The 19,764-nt window shown below is 43.7% G+C and overlaps 1 protein-coding gene across 4 annotated transcripts in view; it reads right to left on the bottom strand.

Moving 5' to 3' along the window:
* rbbp8l (retinoblastoma binding protein 8-like) overlaps positions 1–7,637 on the bottom strand; it is a 30,226-nt gene extending 22,589 nt beyond the window's left edge. Inside the window, exons 1-9 of one of the 4 annotated variants that reach the window (XR_013807813.1) lie at positions 7,544–7,637; positions 5,221–5,303; positions 5,073–5,115; positions 3,564–3,659; positions 2,966–3,078; positions 2,266–2,341; positions 1,488–1,654; positions 1,357–1,400; positions 735–796 (exon numbers count right to left, since the gene is read on the bottom strand). Coding sequence is in view for 3 of the 4 variants with exons in the window: in XM_079679127.1 (XP_079535253.1) it covers positions 735–796; positions 1,357–1,400; positions 1,488–1,654; positions 2,266–2,341; positions 2,966–3,078; positions 3,564–3,659; positions 5,073–5,115; positions 5,221–5,281 (662 nt within the window). In the remaining variant the exon portion in view is untranslated. The remainder of the gene's footprint in view (positions 1–734; positions 797–1,356; positions 1,401–1,487; positions 1,655–2,265; positions 2,342–2,965; positions 3,079–3,563; positions 3,660–5,072; positions 5,116–5,220; positions 5,304–7,543) is intronic. The other 3 variants (XM_079679128.1, XM_079679127.1, XM_079679129.1) reach the window with 3 other exon arrangements.
* Between the last annotated feature and the right edge of the window lie 12,127 nt (positions 7,638–19,764).

The raw sequence follows: 19,764 nt of genomic DNA on the forward strand, positions 1-19,764 counted from the left end.
ATCTCAGTATCAAAATATAAAAGTAATGTATCCTGATTACTTTCTGATTATCTTAATATCAAATGTGATGCAAATAAAACGAGAGAAAATAACAATAAGATGTTTTTTACTTAAGTGTAACAATGTAAACCAAGAGAAGTAGAAACCAAGATATATTATATCAAAATGCAGTAACAGTCATAGTTCACAAATGCTGCTTGAATTTAATACATTAGTCAAAAGCAAAATGTATTGTGTAACTGTTTAATAAACCAGGTGTCCACCTACTGCATTACAAATAAAAGTATTTAAAATAAAGAATTAAAGTACCCTAAATATAAACCTTAAAAAAAATTCATTCAGTATGTTCTCCTATAATATATCCATCTTTATTTAAAAATGTATTGTAACACTGTTATCCTCATAGTAATCTCAATTTGTTTGTAAATGTAACATAATTCATATTTTTGATAAGCAATTGTAATCAAATACAGTTGCCTACTTTCGTATCCTGATTACATAATCTCGTTACATGTAATCTGTTACTCCCCAAATCAGATTATATGATTACTTTTTTCAGAAGTAGGGAAAACTTCAAATCTCTATTGGGAGTGCTGACTTTTGTTCTTCTTTCCATTTTTTTCTCGATCTTTTCTCAGTTGTCTTTGGATAAATATTGCACACCCAATCACAGATGTGTTCCATTTTACCCTATTACAGCATATTGTACTATTTCCTACGTGGCTATGTCTCACCTCCGCTCTCCAGCACGGGGTATGCAAGGTTCTGTTTTCCAGGAAAGAGGCTTATATGAATCCTGTTAGAATTATGGAAAGAGAAAACAAAATGTGTGGCTATTCAGTATAACATTTATAAAGGTAATAATTTCATATTTTCACATCATGCAAAATATGAATCTATTCAGGAAGAAAATTACCAGTAAAAAAAAGCGACATAGCTAGCCTGGCTCCATGCAAAGGAAATGGAATAATCTACACGCTTCTCGAGGATTGACAATAAGGAAATGTTAATGATTGAGCGTTAAACCTGCAGTTAGGTTAATGTTTCTGTTTGGGTTTTTTTACACTGAAAAAAGTGAAACGTTGACCTTAATTTGTTATTATGTCAACAGATTTCCCCTAACTGTATTAGGTTAGTTGAAAGCAATTATAATAAGTTTAAATAAAACAATATTAGATTAAACTTAATTGTATTGCTTTCAACTAACCTAATACAGTTATGTGAAATGTGATGACGCAATACATTTAATTAGTCAACGTTTCACTTTTTTCAGTGTATTTTTGGACAAAGTGAGGCTAGCTGTTTTCCCTTTCTTTTAAAACTCTTTACTCTTATGAGAGTGATTTAGAAACTTACATAGTGGTTTCTGTTGATCCATCTCAGTTGACTGTGTTGAGCTTCTGTGTGATCACAAACATAATCTAATGTAAAATTGTGAGCATGATAATCAATGAATACACAAGAACACAGCTCTTCCTCATTCTCACCTTCACTTCTCTGGTCTGCCTCAGTTTTTACCACAACATCGCCATCTTCTGGCTTTTTACCGGCCCTGCTGGTTGCCGTGCGGATGAGGGCCACGGGGCCCGAGGGGGAGGAGAGGTCGGGGGGGCTCTGTGCTTTGACCTCTGTGCTGCTGTCACTCTGGCCTCTGCTGCACACACAGGGTTATGTTTTATTACAGCAGGGGGGCTTTGTGGGAGGGGGTCTTCAGGCAGACCACCCTCCATTGTCAGATACTGGTCAAACAGCAAACATGTGTTCACATATATACAGAGGCGGAAGAAGTACTCAGATTATTTACTTAAGTGAAAGTAGCATTTCTACAGTGTAAAAGTGCTCGGCTTAAGTAAATGTCCTGCATTCAAAATATATTTAAAGTATCAAAAGTAAAAGTACTCAATATGCAGAATGACCATTTAAGCGCCATATATTTTGTATTTGTTGTATCAGTTATTTGTGCAGGCTGTGGAGGCTATGTATCTATTCATCACTTCAGTTGCACTTGGTAAAATTGGATTTATTTGAATTACTTTATATAATAATGTGTTGCCTAACCTATAATAATTTACGATCATGAATTATTTGATTTATATAATTGTATTCATAGTTTACAAATCTGCAGAGTAGCTAGTAACTAAATATGTTAAATCAATGTAGTGGAGTAAAAAGTACAACAGTGGCCTACAACATGTAGTTGAGTAAAAACATGAAGTAGCATAATGTGAAAATGTACAAGAGTTTGAGTAATGATGATATACTAACTCGAGTGCTGCTCGTAAACTCCGGAGCTCTTCTCGCAGCCTATTGTTCTCTTTTTTCTGGTTGTTCATTTCTCCCGCTACAAGACAGACAACAAGCCATGATCAGAGCTTTGGACAACAACGTTTTCTTTTCAAATGTATTATTAGGTGAAAGAAAAAACATGGATAGAGTTTGAAAAAGAGTTGTTCTTAATGGAAAAGGAAAAGAAGTATGACAGTGTTTTCGGGCAGGTTCAAATGAAATCACAGAGCAGGTGGAGGGGGGGGTAATATAAATAAAAAATATATTTCAGAGATTAAAATAATTAAATGTTAAAAATTAACAATGATGAACATGTAAATATAAAAATGTTCCCCATGTACATCAAAACTATAGGTCATTGTTGATGCTGACCCATCTATCTTTGGCCGTACCATAATAAGGCAAAACTATACAAAAATTAAATAAAGCATAATAATAACAGTAAACATCTTACCAAAATACCCATTCTCTAGGATAATAACGTGTCCAATTTGCAAAGAAAGAATCTGAAATACTAAGATGAAAATGTACCATACAATCCTTATATGCCGTCTTAAAGAGAGATAAGAAATATATCAAATGAAAAAGTTTTAATGCTGATTCAGTCTGACGTGACAGAGTATGATGAAGGTGACAGACGGGAATGGATGATCAGGGATTTGAAAGGCAAGTAGAATACCCAGCAGGGAGAGGTTGTGCAGGCTCTGGATCTGAGACGCTTCAAACTCCTGCTGTCTTCTCTTAGCCACTTCCTGAGTCACCGTGCACCTGTCACACAGCCCCGCCCTCAGCCTGAAACACACATCAGATAATCCATAACACACATCCTCTTTTTACATTCACATACATCACACACAGGCCACAGTGAGACCACAACACTTTGAATTCAGTCAACTAAGTTGAATTTATAAGCATTCAATTGCACCATTTCCTAATTCAATACACCTTGTGGTCGATAATGTTAGCAAACATTAAACAGATTATATTGTGTTAATGGCATTCATGTTAGCTGACTTTTTTCCACTTGTGCTACTATTAACCTATAGTGTTTATATGACCATTATATCATTTTGCCAAAGTGTTTGTAATACATTTTTGATTCAATCATTATTTAACCAGTAATACATTGGGATCAAAAACCTATTTTTCAGAGTGTGCTGGCCAAGACAAGCAACAAAAAAGTACCCAGCGTGTGTAGGCATCACAAAGACACATGAACAAAATATCCTAAATGGAACTATCAGTTATAATTTCTAGAACCACAGTGGCATCCGTACCTGTTCTCCAGGGTCTTGATGTTCTCTGTGAGGAGTCTTTGCTGTTCTTTCATCTGCTGGTTTTTGGTGAACAGATCTTCCATTCGCTTTGTATCACTGTTTACATGCAAACACACATAGAAACACACATACACGCACTCACTGTCAGATACACATCAAACAAGAATAAGGCTGCTGTCTAAATGTTATGAGATCACACAGCGTGTCTGATTTATATGTTCAGTGAGAAAGCATTATTGTGATAACAGACAAATCAGTTAGTAGAATCAGAAAACAATCCCTGTGCCTTTAAAATATCACATGCTGTTCTTAACATGTAAATACACCCTCTACTTATGTTCATGTAAAGTTATCCATTACATTGATTATGTAATACTTATTGCAGCACTCTTCGCACTAATGTGTTGTTAGCTGCAGGTTACAGAAACAGGGTGACTTACATATAAACATAGTATTTGTTGTTCATTGTTGCTTTTATATTTTTTTCATTTATGCCTCTATCTACCTACAGTACTGTATGTACAAAGTTAAAAAAAAACAGTTCTAGGTTTATTTTTACCTACTGGTATTTTATCCTTGTGTAGTTTTGTTCTTGTTTTAGCTGTGCTTCTATCTCTATTTCTAATGGAACTTTACGTTAATTGAGAGCAACATAAACCCGAGTCAAATGAATTGTATCAGAACACAGACATATACAACATCACTGATTCACCTATGAGCATTTAAAATACAAGAAACTGAATAATTCTACACTAATGGTCAGTGCTGTATTAATGTATTATTGGATTTTAATTATAATTACACATCAACATGTAAGCTCTACTTCTGCTAAACTGAAGCATACTGTCATCTGGAATGGAATGACATCAATGCAGTAAAAGGAGTTGATCTGACTTTAAGTTACAGGTAAGGCACAACCTGTAAAGCACAGTACGTCTGACGAGTTATACCAGCTGACATTCTAATGAATCAGCTATTGAGCCACAATAGGTGGACCAGTGTTTGATAGAGATGAGATGATTCACTATAAGATGTAAAGACATTCTTGAATAGAGTGGTGCAAGAACAAGTCGTTAAACCTTGGTATGAGTTAGCATTTGACCACTTAAGCTACCTCATCTCTGAGTACTTCTACCACGTCTGCCAAATATGTTGTTATATTCCAAAAAGCAATGGAGAAATCCCATTGCTTTTTGTGGAGGGAGCCCTTGCTTGGCATCATCACTGTAACTTTCTATTGTAGCAATGATCTAAAATAAGACAACCTCTCTACCAGGATGATTTTCCACTGGTTTTAAAAAGAAACAAAAGTGTTGTGACTCAGACTGAATAACTTGTTGCAACATGAGCTTCCTCACAAGCTCTCCGTGACACACGGACACACACGGGGCCAGGTGCAGGAGCAGCCCGGTCCACACACTGCTGGCTCTACGGCTAAACTTCAATATCTTGAAAGCGTTGTCTAAACATGACCATTGTAAAACCTCAGGGGGTGAGAGATCCACCCACCAGCCTTTCTTATTGGACAGTTCTTGGATTTTCATCTGCCACCCTGAAAGTCAAACACACATGGTTTTAACCCTTGACACAGGATACTCTGCACATTACAGCTGCTTTACAACTTTTGATTGCTTCTGGTTTCCCGTTTTACACTCACCTTCAACTTCCCGCTCGTGGACCTCCCTCAATTTCAGGAGCAGGCTGTTGAAGCAATCCATTGTTACCTCTTCTGTTTTCAGTCTGATTGCACAACAGAAGAGAGACAGAAAATATTTTGTCAACGTTTTGGATTGATTGAATGAAGCTGAAAGCGATGATAATGCATTATAAACAGGCTTAAGTAACATTACAATCTGCGTATAGTACTGCATAATCACACAGTACTCCTGAGTTCTCCTAGATATTGTAGAAGGCACAAGTGGACAGAATTAAAAGAGCTCGAGTTGGCCTTCAACTAGGAAATAAACTTGGAATGATTGATAGAAATATGACCTTTTTGATTGTTACAAGTACAGTGAAAAAATGAAACGTTGACTTTAAAAAATGGTATTATGTCAACAGATCTCACATCACTGTATTAGGTTAGTTGAAAGCAATAATATTAAGTTGAACCTAATATGTTATTTAAACGTAAACTTATTGCTTTCAACTTACCTAATACAGTTATGTGTTATTAGTTGACGTAATACATTTAATTAAAGTCAACGTTTCAGTTCTTTCAGTGTATGAATGTAAAGAAGGTGGCATCAGATCTGGGTCATCATTTATTTGCTCAATCTGTTTGCATTGCACTTTGTTTTATTTACTTTTATAAACACTAACTAATACCACCTTAGCAAAGCCTTGTAATATTTATTGCAATTTATGAATGTTTGGCTTTTAAATTATTTTATACGCAGATTGATAATGCGCATTAAACCCTACAGATAGCCAATGAAATATCCTTTAGGGTGTATTAGACTTGAAAGTACACAATTGTATGACCATTTACTTTTTCATTCATTTTCTTTCTCCCCTGCACTAAAATAAGATAAATCTACTAATGTGTGAAGATAGTGAGACATTCAAGGTTGTTGGCCGTTGTGGCCTGGGGACTGTGTTGTGTTCAGGGTGTACGTCACACACTGCTGATGCATAAAAGCTGCTACACGAATGTGGCGGCAAATGTTGTTGTTATATCAAGGATGATAGGAACCCGATAGACTGGTTCTGCGAAGGGTTGTGTTTCAAGTATCCAAAACCCCAGGTCTTATACATTGTGCATATGAATGCAGATTAGTACAGCACATGGTGTCGATTTGTGTCACTGATTACAAATAAGATATTTTGTTGATTTTAAGTCTCAATGCAAGCAGGTGAATTAAAGTGTCACTTTCAGCTTGCTCATTATTTCACATGATCACTAAAAGCATATTCATTGAACACTATTGAGCATTTTGATCAGCGCGGATCAGACGCTCTCAACGTGTCGGGATATGTCAGGAAAAGGGTGTCAGTCGAGCAAGAAAAGACCTGTCTGCCTCCATGTGCCCGCTCTGCTGTCTCCAGATCAGTATTCTCACGCACAAAGGTTGCCAATATGTCTTACCTACTTGTGAACTAGCATTGAATTCCCAGAATCTTTAAATCTGTTATGTCTGATGCTACTCTATGACACTCCTCCCACTATTAGCATTATCACATAAGGTGGAAGTATGCAGCCTTGGATGCTCTACACCTACTGTGTAGAAATATATGCATATGTGTGTAGTTGTCAACCTGGCTGCTTATCTCACCACTGGAGCTTCAGCAGAATCAGAATCATGTCAGAATCAGAACACCACCCATCTGCTGCTGCTCTGCTGTCTGACAGAAACCAAACTTGAGAAGATGTTCAGCTGCTGAAATGTATTCACTGCAGTCACCCTTTATCGACTGATTCTGTTTGAATCAAGGAAAAAAAAGCTCTTTGGAAGCTGCTGTTGGAGCTGCTTTGCTTCCAAACCTCCCATTGTCCAACTGTCTGAGTATTAGTTTTGCAAGAGTATGGCTTTAAAGCAAATAACAATACATGATAAATGACAGAACTCCCCCCCCCAACCACACGCACGCACGCGCACACACACACACACACACACACACACACACACACACACACACACACACACACACACACACACACACACACACACACACACACACACACACACACACACACACACACACACACACACACACACACACACACACACACACACACACACACTCATATGACTCCAGAGCAGATTTATTTTTGCACATTGTATTCACTTAAGTAAAGGACTTACAAGCAACTATAAATAAAATCAACTACGAGTTGTGGTTGTATGCCAGCTCTGTCCTTGCCAGTCCTCCAGCCTGCTGCACATACCTGACCCCCCCCCCCCCCCCCCCCGCTCCCTGTCAGGTAATGTATTCCGGCCCTCAGGCAACAACTTCAGCTCATTCAGATGGAAACTCACCTCTGATATCGAAGGCCGTCTCCTGCCCTTCACTCGCCCGGTGCTAGAGATGATCTGAGTGATACAGAGACAGAGCGATAGTGAGGAGAAGAGAGGAGAACAAGGCGAGAGAGAACGCCCCACACCCTCCCCTCTCTCCACCCCAAAAAACCGGTTGAAGCTGTTGTCCCCTTAAGTAACGCAAACACTGAGGCCCGGGCAAGTTGGCCCTTGATTTTCCTGTTCTGCTGAAATCCCACATAACCGGCTAAACTGGTCCCATAAAGCCCTGTCGGGATAGAGAGAAAAACTGACTGGCAAACACAAAGCAGCAGAGCAGAAGCCTGGCACGTGGAAATCAGAAGTTAGAGTTATGTATTTCATTCAAAAGAAGGAAAGAAAATAATAACTCAAGTAACCAAGTAGATTTGTTCCATGTTTGCTACTTTGTACTTCTACTCCACTACAATTCAGAGTTAATTTGTCTACTTTTACTCTACATTTATTTAATACCTTTAACTAAAGTGTTATGTAGTAATCAAGTGTTAAATCAGACTTTAGTTCCACCTGGAGTAAATTAACAAGTTACCCTGCAGTATACAAAGTCATTCAAACTAGCTGCACCTTTACCAGCTTTGAGAACACTTTCATGATCAATCATTATAAAACATATCATAGATATTATTCTGAAATGGACCAATCTGCACAATAACTTTACTGTCGCTACTTTAACTATATGTTGGTGCTAATAATTGTATACTTTTACTTGAGGAACATTTACAGGACTTTTACTTGTAACAGAGTATTCTTACTCTCCAATGCTTCTACCTTTAATTAAGTACGAGATCTCAGTACTTCTCCCACCTCTGATAACCTTGTGATAAGGCAAAATTCATAGCCCATCGAGTGCTGGAATGTAATACATTATATAAAAGACTCCTTGTGTCTCAAACTTTAAACTGTATGAATGTTAGACCCAGAGGTTGGAATCAGGCAGTTGGAGTGAGATAATAGTTAAAGTCTACATTTTTGTCCAACACCATAAAGGATTCATATCTTGAATTCTGTTAGTTTGTACCATACTGTGTGAGTGAGAGGAGCCATAAAGCAGCGGCAGGGTGCGGTGGACTCGCTGACAGTGGTGACGGTATGTAAATACTATGAAAAATAACAGACAATAGCACTGGCACGTATGTTGACACTGAAACTGCACAATAGACATGATACATGCCTCATCTGAAAAAACGCCATTTCCTGATTCCTAAACCAGATTCCTTATAACCGGCCTGACGGGGCTGAGGCAGCATCTTCGCTGTCATCCTCCTCCTCTCTGCCCCGGCCGGCTGTCACAGGTTTCATACATTCTACACCTACAGTATGAGAAGATCAACAGCATGAACTGTGATTATATGTTCTGTTGAAAGAGTTCACTGATGTGACGTCCGGGCATACAATGGATCCCTCCTGTAGAGCAGTTGTTCCCAACCGGGGTTACGGGGGCACCTAGGGTTACGTGAGGGGATTGCAGGGGGTCTGTAGAGAGATTAGGGATTGCAATTTATTAAATTGTGAATCAATTTTCATTAGCCTGGTGTTTGAAGTCTAGTTTGGCGTCCACAGGTAACTGTTCCTCTCGAGATGGTGTTGATTGATTGACCTCTGTAGCTACGGCGGCGCGAATAGCAACGAGCTAACATTAGCTGGAAAGTGTTGGTAAGAATGGATGCATGGTGAGGCAGGGACAAAGCCGGTACTTATTGTTTGTATTTTTATATATTTTGTGTGTTGGTTGAACAAACGGATGGAGTCCAGTGTTCTAAGTTCCTGAATAAGAAAGACGGTATCTGCTTAATTCTTGTAATAGTTGTTGTTTGAACAAACGGATGGAATCCAGTGTTCTAAGTTCCTGAATAAAATAGATGGTATCTGTTTAATTCTTGTAATATTGTGTTGTTTGAACAAATCGGATGGACTCCGTTGTTCCAGGTTCCTGATTAGAAAGATGGTTTTTTAGTTAATTCTGGAAAGGTTGTGATTGTGGTTTACTCCCAAATAAATGAGATGGTCTCTTGTTTAATTGGTGATAAGAGTCTGTGGAAGTCTGAAGGATACTCTTTAATCATTGCGTGTGCATTACGGAAAGAAATGGGGCATTCGTGCGTTAGATAGACGATATTCTACTAATAGTGTCTGACTGGCTTCCCATTTGGTCGCATAATAGCGTGAGAGTTCCTCGGACGACCATAGACTAATAGTTTTGATGGTCTCTAACTATTTGTATTATTGTTGTCGTAAACTGTTCAGCATTTTGGAGTGTGTTTTTCTGTCGTACTACGCTAAAGTTTAGCCTGATAGCTGGTTTCTTTGATTAAGATCAGCACCTCATGATTTCACCTCATCTGGGAGAGTCCACTGTGTTCTCACAAAGCTCTTTGTTCTGGGGGTCAGAGGTTGAAATAATCCAACCTGATCTCACCATAATGCGTGACTCCACCATGACTCCTTAACACCACATTGCGTGGTGGAGTCACAAACTTTGTTACATTTACATGTCGGTACCACGCAAACAACCCCTATGTAAAGTGAATGAGGCTCCTTTGTCGTGGTGCACACACGCATTTCTACAAAGTACCGCAGTGAGCTTTTATTCTATAAAACGTTTTTAAAATCTACTTTATAGCTTGTAGTAACTCACGGGAGGCTTCTTTTATTTTATTTGTATTCATAATCATTTTTATTTTTCGTCAGAATGTAAAAATTACATTAGTTACGAATTTTGGTTCTCAAAAAACAGTGCATTGTGTGTAATGCAACTGTGATTTTTATTAAATTAGTTAGTTTTGAAGGAAGGCCAGAGCTTCAGCTGTGTCAAATAGAGTGTTCCCTTTAGTTAACGTTATTTAAAATATAATGATCATGTCCCCTTTATTGTATTACGAGCGTCCATTCCCATTGGATAACGGAGAATTTTACACCCGGAAGTAAGTATTCTCCTTACTGTGTCGATTGATTTTACAGTGATATCTGCACTACTCATCAACTCAAAAAAAACAAATTATCCTTGTTAATTACACAACATTGATTGGTTTGAATTGTGTACAATGCTTTTGTATTTTTCCCCTTCTATTCGGAGTAACAAATATTTTTGCGGCGTTTTTGGATGGCAGAAGACACTACACTACCCAGAATCCTCAGCTATCGTTTGGGACTACACCTTAGAGGCTTCTCAATTCTTAAATTTCCCCTCCTCGACTCCCCTCCTTGAGACTTAGTCCCGCCCACAGGAGATGCGAGCGGAGGACCGAGGAGGGGAACCGAGGAGAGAGGAGGGGAAGCAGCAGGCGGTTAGAGAAATGAGAACTCCTCTCCTCTGAGAGGTCATTTTAAAGAGACGTCCATTAATGATGACAGGAGGCACAGCAGCCCTCTGTCTGATGGACAGATGTGTTCATGACGACTTATATATTTACTTTGATTCATTAGAGGTTTCTCAATACTCAAATTTCCCCTCCTCGACTCCTTTCCTCGACTCCTATCCTCGAGACTTGGTGCCGCCCACAGGAGATGCGAGCGGAGGACTGAGGAGCACTCTGATGGACAGATGTGTTCATGATAACTGGATATATCCCCCCCTCTCTCTGGTCGCTGAAATGGGGAATTGAAATTACGGGCCAAAAGTTGAACAAGTATTAAAAGTAAGCATATGACACCAAACCAACTGAGACCCGTCTGTCCGCCGCATCTACGCACTGTACAACACACACACACACACACACACACACACACACACCCCCCCACACACACACACACACACACACACACACACACACACACACACACACACACACACACACACACACACACACCTACAGCTTCTAAAGCATAATCCGTTGTGTATTTTATTATGTAAAGCACTAAATGGTCTTAGAAAAATATCGACTCTTTGTTTGTAGATATACTAAACTAAAGCGTAGAGTAGGCCTGTTATACTGAGTGATATATATTATACACACACTGCTCTGCTTTCTGCACGGACCTCACAGCTGTTCTCACTGTAAACATCGCGTTGCAATTTGAGTATTGAGAAACCTCTCTAGACAGTGCGGTATAATGAGACAATAACAGGCTACAGATGCGGACACACACACACAAATATATTTATATAAATATATACAATTTAAAGTATGAGAGCACTCTCATAATAACGTAACACAATCAGAGACTGGCCAAAAGTTCTATTTACTAGACCCTCCAGAAAAACGCGATTCTGCGATCGCAGAATTTACCGCATAATCAGCAAAATGGTGCAGATTTTTAAAAGGCCGCATATTTATCAAAAGGCCGCATAATCCCCGCTTTTTTCCACACAAAGTTGAGGGGAAAAAAAGTTAACTCGTCTTGACGTGACGTCATCAGCTCGCGCATCACAGAATGTAAACAACACTGTATAGATTGAACATCTGGGGTTACGTAATGTAACCCAGCTTCTATGAGTATAGGCGCAGCCCTCTAAGGCTATCGCTATTGGGTAATCCCTCCTGCACGTGTGCAGCACTGACAGATTTAATCCACGCCCACCTATGACGTGGGCCCCACCTCCGGGCTCACTTCCGTATAAATAGGAAGTAGGCCCTACTATCTACTCCCACACAAACAGCTTTTCTTCAGCTATTCGCGGAGCCAGTGGGGCCCGACCCTTAGAGGGCTGCGCCTATACTCATAGAAGCTGGGTTACATTACGTAACCCCAGTTCTATATCGTATAAGGCTTCGCCCTCTAAGGCTATCGCTATTGGGTTAAGGGCGAAGCAGGATGTAGTCTACGCCCCACTGGTTCCGTCCGTTACCAGAAGCACAAAACACACCTACTCAGTTAATAACCCATGTCCATTTCGTCCTGCGTAAAATGGAGCATCACATTCCCAGGGAATATATCATTTAAAAAATGAATATTCTCCATAAGGGAACGAGGGTAGGCTTACTTATGCTACCTATCGTTTATAAGAGATAGAGACCGAGTCTCCTTCAAATAAAACGATCAAGAGAGGGGGGAAAAGGGCAGCTCTCTAAGTGCCTACCGGCCGGAGAGAGGGCACGCAATTAAAAAACCCTGACATTACTCATTCTGACAGGCTATTCAGCACTGAATGTGTCAGAGAGGAATGGGAGACATCCCTCAAATAAAAACGAATAAAAGAACAGGGTGAAGACCAAGATGCAGCCGTGCAAATGTCTTCCACTGTCATTCCTCCGTGCAACGCCGTAGAGGTTGAAACTCCCCTGGTGCTGTGCGCTTTAATGTTCTCCGGGGGATCCAACCCAGAGGAGACATACGCCTGTGACACCGCCTCACATAGCCAGTGTGACAGGCGCTGTGTAGATAGAGGCTGCCCTAATGAGCGCTCTCTATAATGTACAAACAGACGCTGGGATTTGCGTAAAGCAGCCGTGCGTGCAATATAGCCTGCCAGCGCGCGCACGGGACAGAGGAGATGAAAAGTGGCTTCTTCCTCCGATATGTGAGGAGGGGGAAAGAAGCCCTTCAAGGTTATCACTCTTGATCTAAAAGAGCTTGTTATCACCTTTGGCATAAACGCCGGGTTCGGGCGTAATACAGCTGAGCTGCCATCTCCTTGGATCTGGAGACACGACGGAGCCACCGAGAGAGCAGACAAGTCACTCACCCTTTTAGCTGATGTCAGAGCTAAGAGCAGAGCTACTTTGACTGACAAAAACTTCAGGGGAACCTGATCTAATGGTTCAAAAGGAGCTTTACCCAGTGCGCGCAGCACTTAAGCCAAATCCCATTGAGGCGCTAAAGCGCGTGACACCGGTCTGAGTCTCTGTACTCCTCGTAGAAAACGTTTTGTCAGAGGGTGACTGAACACCGTGCTGATCTCAAAACCTACGTGGCATGAAGAAATGGCAGCGGCATATGTTTTTATCGTGCTATAAGCCAAATTCCTGTCCAGCAACAGCTGGAGGAATGACAGCACGTGAGGCAGGGGACACGTAACGGGGTCCAAGCCTTTCCCTACACACCAACGCTGGAACGCTGTCCATTTGGCTGTGTAAGACGCCCTGGTGGACGCGGCCCTAGACCCCTGAATAGTACTCACAACATCTTGAGAGAGGCCAAGCCTCTCTAAGTGTTCCCGCTCAGGGGCCATGCCCACAAACGTTGGCCTAACATTGGGTGACTGTGGATCGCTCCCTCCACCTGGGAGAGAGCATCCCCCCGCCACGGAATTTCCCACGGTCTCCCTGACAGCATCCGCTGTATGCAGGGGAACCAGGACGCTCCCGTGCGCTCCGGGGCTATTAAAACCGCTATCAGCCGCTTCTCCTGCACTCGGTCCAGGAACCGAGGGATCAGAGGGACTGGTGGGAAAGCGTACAGTAACACCTTGGGCCAAGGTCTGTGTGCGAACGCGTCCACCCCCAGAGGGGGGTGATCCTGCCTTCTCAGGGAGAACCAGAGAGCACATTGCGCGTTCCCGCGTGCAGCGAACAGATCTACCTCCGCTCTTCCGAACCTGCTCCATACCTGGGAGACCAGCTCGGGGTGGAGGCTCCAGTCCCCTTGTCGAGGACCTCCTCTGGACATGAGGTCTGCCCCTCTGTTCAGCTCGCCGGGAATATATACTGCTCTGACAGAGAGTACGTGTGTGCGCGCCCAGCACAACAGCCTCCTGGCTGTGTCCAGCAGCTGCGCTGATCGTACACCTCCCTGACGATTTATGTATGCTGCTGCTGCCTTGTTGTCCGTTCGAATCAACACATGATGATTCCACAGCAACGGGGCGAAGTGCCGGATTACTTTCCATATGGCGAGTAATTCCAGCGCGTTTATATGAAGGGACATGTGAGGCGGCCACTGTCCCCCCACTGCCTGCGACATGCATGTTCCTCCCCACCCTGAGAGCGATGCGTCTGTGAACACCGAGGTGTGTGACGTCACTCTGCCGAGGGGAACCCCCACTGACAGGACGTGGGGATTTTTCCAGTAGGTCAGATCTAAACCTACGGACAGAGGAATGTACACCATGCGTCTCTTCTGACGCACGGGGTCGATGCGCAGGCGAATAAACCATCTCTGAAGTCTCCTCATGTAAAGGAGACCCAGGGGGATCACCACGTGACCAGCTGACATCATGCCCAACAGCTGCATCACGGAGAGGGCTGTCACCACCCTGCCGGGTGTGACGCGCCCGAGGAGAGCTGTCAGATCCTCCACTCTCCGCTGTGAGAGTCGTGCTCTCATGCGGGCTGAGTTGAATTCCACCCCCAGATATATGATAACCTGGGAGGGAAGAGGACAGCTCTTCTCCCAATTGATTATGAAACCCAGGCTTGACAGGTGAGATACAAGTTGTACCGTCTGTAAAGCAGCTTCCTCTCTGGAGCGGGCCAGCAATAGCAGGTCGTCCAGATAAAATAACACTCTCATCCCTCTTCTGCGTAGCGGCTCCAGCGTCGTCTCTACACACTTTGAAAAAGTGCGTGGAGCCAGAGAATATCCGAACGGCAGTCGATTGAACTGGTACGCTATTCCCTGGAATGAAAAACGCAGGAATTTCCTGTGTTTTGGGATGATGGTTATGTGGAAGTAAGCATCCTTCAGGTCTATGGAGGTGCACCAATCTCCCTGGTGAACACACTCCATTACCTGTTTGATTGTCAGCATATGAAACGGTCTTTTCATTATCAACCTGTTGAATGCTGACAGATCTAGGATGGGTCTCATCCCCCCGGTCTTTTTCGGGATAAGAAAATAACGGGAGAAAACCCCCCGATTTTCTTTCCCCTGAGGAACCCTGGAAATTGCTTTCTTTAACAGGAGTTTCCGCAGCTCTGAATGGAGCGCAAGACACTGTTCTTGGGATGACAGGAGCGTTTCCTGAATCCCCTCGAACTGCGGGGGGGGGGGGGGGTAAGGCAAATTGCAGAGAGTACCCTCTGCTGATCAGCCTGCTCATCCATCCGTCCATTACACATAGCTGCCTCCACTCTGAGCACCGCTCTGAGAGCGGGCGTACCTGTTTTTGTTGTGTTGTGGTAGTCATGGTGACAAGCCATGCCAGAGCCCTTGCCGCCGTTGCCCGTGAAGCAACCCAAGGGGGGCCCCGCCCTAAAGGGCTTTGAAGGGGTCTCCACACGCTGCATCACATACCGGCTCTCAACCTGTCTCTGTTTAGGAGAAGACTCATCAACAGGACCCTGAGGCGGGTTTATGCTCCAACTCGTGGAGGTGTGTGCAGTGCTATTCACCTCGTGCGTAATAGCCGCGCTAGGCTTAATACGACTGTGTGTAGGCACAACTGGAACAGAGAAAAAACTGCGCTGCTTGTTACCCGAAAGGATAGAAGTAGCCGGTTTAAATGTCAAGCCCTGTTGTCTTTTAACCGACTGGTTAAATACCGCAGGCTTATACAGCGAGCCTTGCTGTTTTCTAACCGACAGATTAGAAACAGCTGGCTCAAACGGCGAGTCCTTCTGTCTTTTACCCGAAAAGGAAAAAACAGATGGAATATGCAACAAGTCCCGCTGCCTTTTAACCAATAGATTAATGGCAGCCGGCCTGACTAGTGTGGGGGACATGTGAGACACAGTTGCTACAGACACACTGTTGAGATTTGAATCGTTTTTATTCAAAATTCTCTCTTCCCACATAACCCCCCCAAAGAGTCATCTTCGGTTCTGTTTCCTCGGAGGTTCCCTCGGAGGAGAAGACCAGGAGCGGGGGTTCCTTTTTCCCCTCCGACTCGACGCCTGCAGATCCTGTCTCTGTGGCGGAGGAGCGGAGACCTGGGACGGAGCCCCTGCAGCTGCCGAAGGGCGATTCTGACGCCGTTGCTGTTCTCGCCGTTGCCCGCGCTGCCCTCGCTGAGACTGTTGCGGGGGCTGCGGGTGCTGTCGTTGCTGTCGCTGCTGTTGCTGAGGACGTTTGTCCTGAAGCCAGCTAGCGTGACGCCTTATGTCTTCTGCCTGCTCCGCGGCAGATTTCATAGACTCCACCATGGTGTGGAACTGTGGCCCAAACAGTCCGTCCGGACTGACTGGCGCCTCCAGCAGCTCCTTTCCTGCACCCTCCGGTATACTCCCCTGCTGTAGCCAGAGGTACCGTTGAACCTGTGTCGCCCATGTCGCAATCCGCGCCTGCGAGACTGCGACTGCTGCGCACAGGGTAAGTGCAGTACTAGCCGCCTTACCTATCTCCTCAGCCTCCACTGAGGACATGGTTTTAGACTGCTCTGACATTTCCACCATGGAATTTGACAGCAACGCTATATTGTTTGCCGCCGCCGACGCCTGGAACGCACACTGATGCATGCGGTCAGTCTGTCGGGCGACAAACCGATCTTTGGCGGCAGCCAACATGGGTTGCCGTCCGGAAACCGTGTTGGCCTGCCTAGCCCCAAAGAATGCCGTGAGGTTCGGCTCTAGAGGAGGCACGGTCGGGAAATTCACGTCCGTGAATCCCTCCACTCTCGTGAGGGGCACGTATGTCCCTATCGGAGCTTTCATTGCTCCAGGGTCCCTCGCTTTCCCCTCCTGGTACTTCCTTATGGCCGGGAAGCGTGGCCAGATCGGGTCAGTCCTAACCCTGTGCACCCGGGAGAACACCCCGGACATATCATCCGGCGGTGAGCTCTCCTGAGCTAGGGGAACAGGGAGATTTCTCTAGGCGGCCGCCTTAGATATAATCTCCGGAAGTTCTAGGAGGATCCCACCGATCGATGGCAACGCCGTGGCGCCGGAGATAGGGATCACTGGGACGTACACCAGCCCTGCACCGGGCCCCATACCTGTCTCCTCCGTCCGGAGGGGAGAGATGATGGGGGAATCACCCGGTGATCCCTGAATGGAGGGGACGTAGTCGTCCGACTCGTGCCCTCCACTCGGATCCAGGAAATCAAGGGCTTTGTCCCCGGAGTACTCCTCCTGGACGTGCCAATCGTCCTCGGCGGCCGCAGCAGCGAGAGCGTCCGCTCTCTGCTGTCTGAGGACCAGCGGGAGACGGGCACAATGCGAGCAAGACACCCCGGGATTGAGAGCAGCGTTCGCATGCTCTAATCCCAGGCAGGACTCACACTGTGAGTGCCTGTCAAAACTCATAATGTAGCCCGTTCCGCATACGAGGCAATCCCTGACACAGCCTTGACTTTCCTGTCCAGTCTCCATTTTACCGGAAAACAGAAGCTTTTTAGGAGGAATGCTTGTGTTACGGTAAGTAGCTCTTAACAGAACTGTTTTTGCCTGACAATGCTTCTGCAACGGAGTGCTGAAGAAAAGTGGGAGTAGATAGTAGGGCCTACTTCCTATTTATACGGAAGTGAGCCCGGAGGTGGGGCCCACGTCATAGGTGGGCGTGGATTAAATCTGTCAGTGCTGCACACGTGCAGGAGGGATTACCCAATAGCGATAGCCTTAGAGGGCGAAGCCTTATACGATATAGAAGTGGAGCTCACACGATAGAGAAAACACCAAGATGAAAAAATCTAATCCATCTCATTTACCGACGAACATTTCTACTAAAGACCGGGCAAAAAGTGGGGGGAAACTATTCTGCACCCCGTGCAACTGTGTGTTGGAGCATAGGAGAAAATCGACGGTGACCACCCACTTTGATTCATTCAAACATTCGAAAATGCTTTCTGCTGCTGCGGACAAGAAAGCCAAACAACCCACGTTCACTGAGGCATCAACCTCCAAAACCCTTTCGAGGGCTACAAGAAACGAAGTGAGTAGCCTACAAGATTGAAGCTGGTCAGATAACGAAGAGTAAATGAAAACAGAATGAGGCGGAGAAGTGTGTGTGTGTTTGCTTTTACAATAAATAAACATTGAATGTGTTTAATTGAGTAGTAAAGGGGTTTAACGTTAGTGGCAGGTTGTGTGTGAGAGAGAATAAATAAGACAGCCCAATATTTGAAAAAATTGTTATTATTTTTTCCCGCATATTTAGCATATTTCGCAACTTTCCGCATATTTCGCAACTTCCCGCAATTTCACCGCATAAAATCACATAAAAACCCTGCATGTTTAATCGCATAATCAAGGAATTTAGCCCGCATAATCAAGCATTTTTGCCCGCGTTTTTCTGGAGGGTCTAATTTACAAGTATTAAAGGTAAGCAGAGGACACCAAACCAACTGAGACCCGTCTGTCCGCCGCATCTACGCACTGTACAACACACACACTTACACACTGTACAACACGCACCTACACACTGTACCACGCACGCACCTACACACTGTACCACGCACACATCTACAAACTGTACCACGCACACACCTACACACTGTACCACACACACCTACAGCTCCTAAAGCATAATCAGGCTACAACCGTTGTGTATTTTATTATGTGAAGCACTAAATGGTCTTAGAAAAATATCGACTCTTTGTTTGTTATCTACTAAACTAAAGCAAATAAAGAGAGTAGGCCTGTTATACTGAGTGATATATACACTGCTCTGCTTTCTGCACGGACTTCACAGCTGTTCTCTCTGGAAACATCGCGATGAAAGCAGTTTCTAAAATAATATCCAGGGGATGCATGCAGAGCTGTCATTGGCTGAGATAAGTCCGGCCGTGCGTCACGTCTCCACCGTTCCCGGAAATGCATCCGCGGAGGAGCCGTGGAGGAACCATCAGTGTATCCTCGGTTATAGCTCCTCTAGAGAGCCTCCTCGACGCTCGATCCTCAGTCCTCGGTGTGCATTTAGAGAAATGAGATGTCCTTCAAAATGGCGCGCTGAAATTCATTTCCGGGTCACTACCGGAGGACCGAGGATTCGAGGAGGGGAAATTTGAGTCTTGAGAAGCCTCTCATGTGCTTAGCTTGACAAACCCCGTGATCAGTCCTCAAGCTCTGTGATTGGTTGACCTCCAACTGCATTCCATATGAAAAAAAACGTTTCGTAAAAGAGAAAATCATACTTTATTCAGCAGTGCTTGCTTTACTTTTTGAAAGTCATCACATGAATGCATTGTAATAAATGGTTTGGCTGCATTACATATTACACATCTGTCGTAGTTCTTTATTTATCTACAGAGATCGGGCATCAGAATAGACGGAAATTATTCTTTTACCTTTCTGTTTTAATTTCACAATAAAGTTGGTAGTAATAATTTGTTTTGATATAATCGTTTTTTATTAACTACTAGACCGCTGGGTCATGTTAAGATCATCTTTTCTGTGTTGCTGCTGGTTTTTTCCATCGCTTTTGTGTTACAA

This window comes from Notothenia rossii (assembly GCF_949606895.1).
Source record: "Notothenia rossii genome assembly, chromosome: 4".
In the NCBI taxonomy this organism is placed as follows: Eukaryota; Metazoa; Chordata; class Actinopteri; order Perciformes; family Nototheniidae; genus Notothenia; species Notothenia rossii.